At 39.7% G+C, this 10,317-nt stretch overlaps 1 protein-coding gene across 3 annotated transcripts in view; it reads right to left on the reverse strand.

Moving 5' to 3' along the window:
* Positions 1–2,418: 2,418 nt before the first annotated feature.
* The window catches only part of TMEM14A (transmembrane protein 14A), a 13,333-nt gene continuing 5,434 nt past the window's right edge, over positions 2,419–10,317 (reverse strand). Inside the window, exons 1-6 of one of the 3 annotated variants that reach the window (XM_082411681.1) lie at positions 9,914–10,083; positions 9,322–9,409; positions 7,817–7,901; positions 5,888–5,989; positions 4,244–4,331; positions 2,419–2,724 (exon numbers count right to left, since the gene is read on the reverse strand). In XM_082411681.1, coding sequence (XP_082267807.1) covers positions 2,685–2,724; positions 4,244–4,331; positions 5,888–5,989; positions 7,817–7,886 — 300 coding nt within the window. In that variant the 5' untranslated portion in view covers positions 7,887–7,901; positions 9,322–9,409; positions 9,914–10,083 and the 3' untranslated portion in view covers positions 2,419–2,684. Of the gene's footprint in view, positions 2,725–4,243; positions 4,332–5,887; positions 5,990–7,275; positions 7,712–7,783; positions 7,902–9,321; positions 9,410–9,913; positions 10,084–10,317 lie in introns of those variants that run through there. The other 2 variants (XM_082411682.1, XR_014250473.1) reach the window with 2 other exon arrangements.

Genomic DNA, 10,317 nt, shown 5'->3' on the forward strand with positions numbered 1-10,317 from the left:
AGCATGTGTTAGTATTGTTATATTTAGTCTGGCTCATTTTTATACAATGTAGTCTGTTATATATATATATATATATATATATATTTGACATTTTTCATGATTATATAATATTCTATTTATTGCACTCAGAATAATTTTAAATAGTGAAAATCGCGAACAACCTAAATATTCAATACCTGAGAAATGTCTACACAAATGAGGATACATCCATGAATAGAATTTTACACAGCCACTGAAAGTTATGTTTTCAGAGATAACATAACATGAAAAATGCTTATGATTTAAGAAAAATGAGAACTTCTAATATAGTTACGCATCAGGATGCTCCGGAATATTTGCTTTTATAAATAATATTGCAACAGCATCTTCACAGATACGAATTTTTCCACATTTAGGATTACATCATTAGGATACAATCTTAAAAATGGGATCACCTGGTTAGAGCCTATAAACATTTTTGGGTTCCTTGAGAAATTTTGCTATCTTGCTTTCTACAAGGCTGACATCACTTTGCAGGACCACACAATGTATGAAAATTCCATTTTATACCTCTCCTCCGCCAGCAATGAGAAAGATATAAACACTTTTTCTCATATATAAAAATGTGCCTCGTTTATATTTTGTGCATTTTGCCATATTCTCTTCTCATGGATAGTATACATTTGCATTTTAGGAATTCAAGGCCAGAAGCAGCTACATTCCCACAATTAACAAGTTTCTCCAGCCTGGAAGCCAGAGGAAATCTCCACTAGATGAAGACTCCATTGAGACTGTGAAGAATATATTCAAATCTGAATGTGGCATGTTTCTTAAAAACATGGGCACTGTAATAGCTGAGTATTAACAAATGAAAAAGTCTAAAGAACTCAGAAAACATTTCACTTTACATTTGTAGCACCACCCAGAAAGAACTCATAAGGCCATCTTAATAAAGTAATAAAAAGCATAAAGAAATAAACTAATACTTATCTGTAAGTCAGACGACCCCTTTTCTGTTTCTCATAAAAAGGTAAAACACCAAGTAATCAGAATCATACAAATTAGAATTCTTCTGCATTCTACTGCAAAAGAGTAAAATCATAAGTAATCCAATGGATACCAAGGATTTCTTTAAAAACAAACAAAAAACCAACCAACCGTACATCAACCCTCACCCACTTCCACCTCCCTTTGAAAAGTCCAGGACATAGCTTCAAACTAGCTTCTTACACTTCCAATCACTGGAGTACTTTACAGATAGGGTATATATTTCTATGATCAATCTCCCATTTCGTTTCTACCTCAGTACCAGAATCACAATCTGAGTACAAGCTGTTGTCCACTCAGGTCTGGAGGTCTTTCTCCATCATCTTTGACAGTCAGCACGTGCGTGGAGCATCCCAGTGACCACCGCCTTCCCAGCCTTGCTTATGGAACCACCTCTTTGGCACCATCAGGACTAGTGGGTTTTGTTTTGTTTTGTTTTTAAAAGTATATCAAAGGATTCTGTCTGGGTTTCCTATTTGGTTAAACTACTAGGCTTTTTTTTTTTTTTTCCTTTTCTTTTCTTTCTACCCTTAATTGAATGGTTTCTGAAAGTTTAACAACCTCCTTGTAGGTCAGTTGGGAAACATAACCGTATCAGCTCTGCTGCCATCAGTTGGGACTCTACCCACCATCTCATGTAAAGAAAGGTCTGAGATCTGACACCATTGCACACAGGACCAAAATTGCAGATTTTTAGAGCTTTAAGGAGTCTGGTCTATCACTTAGTCCAAACTCCTCCTCAAGGATGAGAAACTGAGTCCCAGAAAGGGGACATGACCTTCCAAAGGGCACACAGCAGTCAGTGGGAGAACTGGGCTGACTCAGGTCTACTGCTAAGCCCCTTGGACACGAACAATCATAACCACGCCTAAAAGTGAAGGGGTGATTTGGGACAAATCGCTTTTGTTTCAGAATTATTACTGCTTCAAAGACAGCGAGAGAGAGAGAATGAGAATATCTGCTCCTGAGGAAATCTCTGGCTTAAATAATCCTCCTTCCCAATCTCTTGCATTAATAATTGAACACTTACATGTTAAAGATGATTTGAGTATACAGAGAGGATACTAAAATGAGAGAAACAGGTTTAAAACAGAAGTTCTTTTATTTGAATACTGAATACATTCCGTTGGTACAGAGTGTGATGAGGATGAAGTATTTTAAAGAAAGAAAAAACACTGGTAGCCATACAATTAAAATGGAAAAAAAAATTTTTAAATATAACACAAATGACAAATAGATACAGTAGCATTCTGTGAAGCCCACTTAGGGCGTTCCATCGTCTGTAAGTTGTAGTTTAATTTAAGCTTATTTCAGACATGAGTATTTGGAACTGTCAAAAAAAAACCCCAAAAAAACAAAAAACAAACAAAAACCACATGACACAGCAAATGAAACAGTGTATCAAGATTTATTAAATATCTTTAATGAAACCAGTACCTGACAATTAGAAAACAGTTGAACCATTTGTTTAAAAAAAAAAAAAAAATCCCTCAAACTAGTGTCTGTATTAGAGGTGACAGTGTTTCTTTTGCAGTTTCTACCATAAAATAAGACCACGGTGAACATTCCATATTGGAATTTATCTTTTCAATACAAAGAGTAGGCTCTGCCCATTACAGCAGAATGACTCAAATTTAGTTTTCAGTTCCTGCGGATTCTCAGAGCAGCAGTAAGACAAGTCTCAGGATCATCATGAGGCTAAATTAAAATAAAAGACAGGCAAGGGGAGGGTGACTCAGGAGGTGTGAGACGGAAGGGTTGTGCATTCACCTAACCCATGTGGTACTAAACCCTGGCTCCCACCGTTCTGCCCTGCTTCTACTCCCTGGGCAGGAGTGATCTCACCATCCCTGGATCCCTGTACTTGAACTTCCAGACATGACTGAATTAGTCACTTAAAAATGTTCACTGAATGAAGGAGAAAAATCACAACTCACTGTTCTGAAAATCTGGGATGAACCTTTGTAAGAGAAAGGTCTGGAAAGAAACACAAAACTTTCAAACACTAGTAAAGGCCAGCAACTTGAAAAACTAATCAAGGGGTGATTTGGGGATGTCATAATTACTATCTCAGCTTCTTTCCACGTTTGGGGTCTTGTCTTCTTGACCTATAAACCCTACTTCTGACCCCTTCCACCACCAAGTATCATTATTAGAACAGGGCTATCATTAGAAAGTAGTCCTTTATAATCACACTTTCATTCCCAAATCATAAACACTATATCCAGCCACACTAGAAAATTCTATTGAAAAGTAGAAAGGAGAAAATTGCCCATTGCGTTACCACCTAGAGATTACTAACAATTTGAAATATTCCTTCCTATCTTGTTTTTCTATACCCAGACTTTTTAAAAATTGAGATGACACTATATTTGCTTGTTTATTCTGTTTTCATTTCCTATTATGTCAATATTTTTTAACGCCACTAAACAGTTTTTGAAAACATGACATGTAATGCTTGCTCAATATTCCATTAAGTGGACAAAACACCTACTGAACCATTTCCTTACTGGTGAATTTTCAAGTTGTTTCTAATTTTTCAGTTCATCATGTTTTCCACTAGAAATAAACTTGCAATAAACATCAGTCTTTGTATACATCTCATTATTTCTTTGGAATAAATTCCAAAAAGTGAAAACGTACATCAAAGAAAATGAACATGTCGATAGCTGTCAACATATAAAGGCAGCTTCCAAAGAATTTAAAATGTTATGTATAAATTTTTACTTGGTAATGTGCTTAATCTCATGGATTGAATTACTGAGATTAAGAGAAACTTGAAGCTCCCTATTTATCTTTTTAAAAAATATTAAGTTTTCTCCCTTAAAATTTCAAAGTAACTGCGACAGACTTTCACTTTGTCCAACTCTCTAAGAGAGATTATCAGATTTAAATGAATACATTTACTGTCTCAGACAGGTAAATCCTGAGAAAAAATGAGGCTGAATTTATTTCTTTGTTCTGAAAGAGGTAACTGTGTACATGTGATCAGATAGCACAGCAACGCTAAGTGTATTTGATAAAAATGTTCACTCGCACATAAATGTCAACAATTGATTGACAACTGATTGAATGGATGATATTTTAAGGTTTTATAATCATGCTGATTGTAATACAAATTACTTTGACCTTTTAAGTTAAAACTGACTTTTGCCAAAAATTCAGCACTTCAAAATGACGGCAGAGGAAAGAATAGATCAAAATAAGTTCTTCTTACCTTAAACCTGCAACCAGCCCAGCTGGCATGATTTTCTTGGATCTCTTAAACCTCACCCCCATTATGGTGGCCAGGAAGAAAGCTGTAACTAAAAACCAAACCAGTGCGTGAACCAGAGTTTCAAACATGTTATCAGTGCTTGCTTGTGGAAAAAATGGATTTCATTTTAGCTTTCTAATATAACAACTATTATGTATTGGTACTGAGCTGCTATTTTCTTGAAAAGATAAAGTGCTCTATTAAAACACTTTATAAAATAGCTTATCAAAATGGTTTCTGAGGAAACAAGCATGTTAAAATCCATTCCTGAAATATCTTCAAAAGAAAAAGTCTTTTTCTAACTTAATTTCTATTTATAGAACACTCCTGGGAAGGTCAGGACTGTGTCTTATTCAAGTTTCCTTAGGAACACTAGGCAGTATACCTGGACCCACAAGAGATAGCCAATAAATGTTTAGTTAGCTGAATGGCAGGAAAAGAATCAGTTTCTAAAGTAAATCTTTAAAGTAAGACCTGATTAATAAAATAATCCTAAGAAAAGGCTGACTGTTTTTATTTTATAGCATTCCATTTTGGAAATTTGATGCCTGAAGAGTAAATAAAAACAGCCTAATAATATTAAATTCAGAAGCATCATACCAGCCTTATAGAAGCTAAACCAATATGATGAGGGAAGCAGTTTTATGTAAGAGATTTGGGCACTGATGTCACAATTTAAGAACTCAAGGAAAAATCACTTGCTGATATAAAAAACATGACTGACAATAAACATACATTAACTATTTAAGTGCATATGAATAAAAAGCCCTATATATATACACATACATATATATGTGTGTGTGTGTGTATATATATATATATATTTTTTTTTTGCTGATATATTTTTATCTTCTGACATAATTTCATTATTAAAAATATCCCTTGCTCTTACTTAAAATAAGGGGAAAAAATCCCACTTAATCTCTTCCTCTCCCTCAAACAAAGAACTGGTACAATTTGTCTTCCTTTGTATTTTCTTCCACACCCACCAGGGCACTTTGAATAATCATCAAATTAAACAGAGACCATTTCCTTGGTGTAGTTTTCCAAACCTTCCCTGTATTTGTCTTTCAACCCAGACAGAAGAACGCCAAGCATCCTGGGGCTTTAAACACACACAAGTTTTTTCCATTTTCCCTGTGGACATTCTCCTACTATAAGCCCAACAAGGGAAGAAGCTAAAAGAGTCAGCCTTGCTTTTCTAAATCTTAAGGCAAAGTGGGATCTAAAAGTTGTTTGTGAATTAAATAAAATAATGCAAGACTGTCTCTTTTTAGATATTTTCACAGTAACACAAACTATGCTAATATGCATTTAGGAGCATTAGCAGAAAATCCAGACGTAATTCCTTGCTTTTTCTAATTTTATTTTATTTTTCTACTAACAAGTTTTATAGAAATATTCTTCTGAGTTGGAAGGCCTGGCAGCAACATCATTATTTTTGATCAGGTCTGTGTAGAACGGAACAAGAACAGTGTTCTGCCTCCGCACATGCATATGCCCACTTGCCATGTGACCAGTATCTTCTAGTACACCGAGGCTAGGTTATCAAAACATTATCCCCAAGCTTTGATTCTCCGTAACTGGGAAAAACGCCTTACTCACACAGGGACAGTTTTACATCTCGCTTGTTGTTGGAGACACGGTAAGCTCCACAGCCAGCCAAAAATCCAACAAAAAGACCAGCAATCAAAGTCAGAACACCACCTGGTGAAAAAAGCACAGGCTCAGAGAGAGAATCCCCAAATGAAAGGTATGCCTTCATCACTTCACATGTGGAAAAATGCATTTCTTCTTGGGCACTGTAACTATCGGCTATCCATGGACAGCTTCTAAGACATGACTGTTTCATGCTGAACCCCAAATGCGAGGCAGAGGAACCCCAGGTACATAGCAATGGGAGGGGTAGGTATGGTGATAAAGCCTGCCTTGTAGTAGTGCTTCTGACAGCGACTGCGTGGTCCTGGACAATTACCTGACTTCTTTACGCCCCTCTTTTATTCCCCCTATTCTCCTTGCCTCCATTTTTTTTTTATTGAGGTTGTGATGATAAAAATAAGATGAAATGATATTTTCAGCTCATGAAGGTAGAGAGGGGGGCCTATTCAAACCAAGCGATGGTTCTGTCCTGAATAATTAACCAACCTTCCAGCCTCAACACATCAGGACTCAGGGATGGCCCGTGACCACACTGAGTAACAGGGAGAACCTGGTCACTGACGCAGCCAGCCAGCCGCCCATCCATCCCCTCCCCCACCCAGCGCCCGCCCTGCTCAGCGCTGCCTGGGGCACTGTAACAGACACGGAGCACTGCAGGGGGCACGTGCCAGGGACACCGTCACCGACACACACAGTCCCCACTTCAGGGCACTCAATCTATTTGGAATCTTATCGGATTGCAATCCCCAGGGTCAAGGCATCTCTGGTTTTTTTTGTTTTTCTTTTTAGATTTAAATTTATTTTTTATTTTTATTTTTTTATTGAAGTATAGTTGATTTACAGGGTTGTGTTAAGTTTCTGGTGTACAGCAAAGTGATTCAGTTGTAAGGTATCTCTGTTTTTTAAACATCTACAGGAAAGTCAGATTGCAGCAGGTTAAGAACCACCCTTAAATTCAGATTGCAGCACCTCCCACACCAAAACACACAACCCATCCAGAACAAGAAGCCACATGCACTAGGTTGTAGCCTAATTCTACAGGCAACAAGCGAAGGAAGACGCCTTATAACGGAAGTAATCCTCTCCTCCCACACCCTCCAGCAGCCCCAACACACACACACACACACACACTCACACTCTCACACTCTCTCTCCCTTTTTCCTACCCTTCGAAAAACCGCTAATGAAGAAAGTAACCCCGATAACCATATAGACCTGAAACTCAAGTCCCCCAAGGTCACCAACATAACACTCTTTGAAATATAACTTCATTTAGTGAATTTCTTAAAAATATAAGAAACAAATATGAGACACCATGACTGCAAATGCTTTTACCTTAAAACAAAGCAAAACAGAAAACTTGATCTTTCATTTTTCTCCATGAAAATCCTTCAATTTATCAACTGGGTGTTTTTTTCCATCTTTGGACAGAGATGCAGAAACCACTTCAGATATGATATCTAAGTAATTTTCCTTTGCAACACACAGTATCAACATAATTCAGTTTTTTGACACTATGAGTATATAAACAAACCAGAAACCTCATTTGATAATAAGTGAGTAGCCCTGAAAAGGGTAAGTCAATTAATTATGCAATTGATATTAACAGGTAAAGGGAGACCCAGATGCCCAGGCTCTGGAATGACAGGCTCTGTCCACCCAGCCCCACGGAACCCCCATCCTTCCGAGAATCCCATCCACCACGCGCTGGTCCTCATTAGCTTCTTGTCTTATTTACAGACCCTCAGACAATCCTAGCACAACCACCAACCTCCCACCAGGTCGCTTATCAGCTTCTTGTCCTGCTTACAGTCCCTCAGATGATCCCAGCACAACGACCAACCTCTCTTTGATGAAAAATCTGGTTTGGGCTCACCTCTCCGCTTATATCCCAAAATGCTTCCGAATGTCACCAGGGCTGCATAACCAAAACCAATCAGGTCCATTGGCAAGGTTCAAGTCTAAAGCAAGGCGGAAGAGACACATTTTACAAGATAAAAGACTCTGGGGGAGCAAATGTGTATAAAAATGATATGCATTCCACAGAGTTACAGAAATTAATTTCTCTAACCTACTAAGAAAAGGGTAGCTAGATCTTCACTTCTCCCAACACTCAGCTGCTGTCCCGCCACCCGCATCACTCTCAAGGACGCTCAGCGCGACACCTGAGGCTGATTCTCCTTCCCTATCTTCAAGACTTGCTGTTCCCTCAGCTGTGTACTCCCTTCCACTTCCCCAGGAGGACTTCTGCTCTGGTTAGCCGGGTCTCGTCACAGGGCCTTGACGCTGCCATCTCCGCTTTGCACTCCCGTGCCTGGAATGTTTCCCCGCCGCCCCACCTCCATCCCCAGCTGCCCTCTACACCCCATCTCCCTCTGAACCTGCTCCCCTTCTCAGCCACCCCCCAAGCTCCTTAACCACTCCTACCTGCACCGTCCACCCGGTCTGGAGCATCTGCTCTTCTTCCTCTAAATTCCCTGATCTCAGCAACTCCACCTTATAATTCTTTCTTTCGTATTTGTACAGATATTTGTCCCCCCTCCTCCTCACGTTGAAAAACAGGAAAGGGGTAATGTGGACGTTTGCTTGTTGACTGAAACAAAGATTTCCTTTCTGTTTTTTTTCTTTTTGGCTGAGCCATGTGGCATGCAGGACCTTAGTTCCCTGACCAGGGATCAAACCCATGCCCCCTGCACTGGGAGCGCGGATGGAGTCTTAACCACTGGACCGCCAGGGAGTCCCCAAAGATTCCCTTTCAACATGTGCTTTGCACTAGCTTGGTTATGAGACAGCTCTCCTGTGGTGGCAGAGATGCCCACGCTTGGTCCATGGTAAACCATTAAAGGGTACAATGCAGCCCTGGCACGAAGTTAACTGAGTGACGGTGACATTCTGCGGGCATCACAGCAGCAGCTGAAACATCCAGGCGTGGGAAGTTCTTAAGAAGCTCCACTGACATCCTGCCTGGGATTCTCTAAGACGTAGGAGAAAGTGTGCTAGCTACAGGCTGGAGACACGGGTTCTGGTCACTAGCGGCTGCTGGGCCCTGGACCACCCCCCATCCCTAATAACAACTCCCCAAAGTGAGGGAAATAGACAAGATAAGCTCTAAGGTTCTTGCAGCTTTTTAAATTCTAAGATTCCTGGTGGTGATTGCACATCTTAAGTTTTTTACATCTCTATTTCCTCCCTGGAGAAAGTAGTTATCTTTGTATCCACGAGGAATGGTATATGAGAATTCTTTGTATTTTCACAATTTTCTCACTGCTTGCCATTCAGGTTAACCTGGTCTTTAATTCTCTGTAGCAACTGGTAACAAACTGACCCAGAAAAATGGAAAAGGGGTCTTGAGTTGATCTCAGAGAGTAAGCTAGCACTTACCTGTGAGGAAAGGTCTGGGGAGGGAGCCCAAGGCACAGGAGGAGGTGATGGCACTGAAAAGGAGGCAACGATGGAAAATCCTCAATGTCTGTGGGACAAAGAATTAAAACAGGATAGTTGTCGATGCCCAAGAAGTTGTCCAGTGTGATTGAATATATAGGAAGGAAGGACCTGTGTTCAAAGACCATTTGTTGACTGAATGATGGATAAACAAATAATGAGGATGATGTTTCTGAGCACTTACCATGTGCCAGGCACCACTCTAACTAAGGCCTTATATGTAACAACTCATTTCATTATCACCACAACCTACGAGGTAAGTACTATCCCCATTATTATCCCCATTTTCCAGATGAGGTGACTGAAGCACAGAGAAGGAAGCAGCAGCCCGAGGTCACACAGCAGAACCAGGATTTCAGACTCAGAGAAGTCTCATTCCTAACCAGTAGTACCTCTGAAAACTGAGTTAGCTGCTGAAAGAATGAATGTGAAAGCGAGCCTGAGGTTCCTCAGTTTTGAATTCTGGATTAAGTAATTCTGCTGGGCCTCGTAGCTTAGCCCACGCTGCACCGTCTTCCACCTGGTGACCTACCATCTTTAGCCCTACGAGAGCCTCACGTCCAGTCCTACTTCCTGTCTTTCTCAAAGAGCTCATCACATTCCACAATGCATGCTTGGCTTCACCAGCATGTGATGTTAGGCAAGTTCCTTAATCTCTGTACCTCAGTTTCTCCATCTGTAAAATAGGGATAATAAAAATATCTACCACACAGAGCTGTTGTGGTGATGAAATGAGTTAATGCTATAAGGCACTCAGAACCGTGCCTGGCACACAATGAACACCCAACAAATACCAGCTGCTCAAATAATGATTCCTCTCTTTCACACTTATACACATTTTTAAGCTTGACGTAAACAAGGGCAATACTATTTCAGCACAGCAAGAAATCAACTGAGGTAGGGTGGATTTATGATGCTGGCATTCATAGACGACTC

The sequence above is a fragment of the Balaenoptera physalus genome, assembly GCF_965194825.1.
Source record: "Balaenoptera physalus genome assembly, chromosome: 11".
NCBI classification, from domain to species: Eukaryota; Metazoa; Chordata; class Mammalia; order Artiodactyla; family Balaenopteridae; genus Balaenoptera; species Balaenoptera physalus.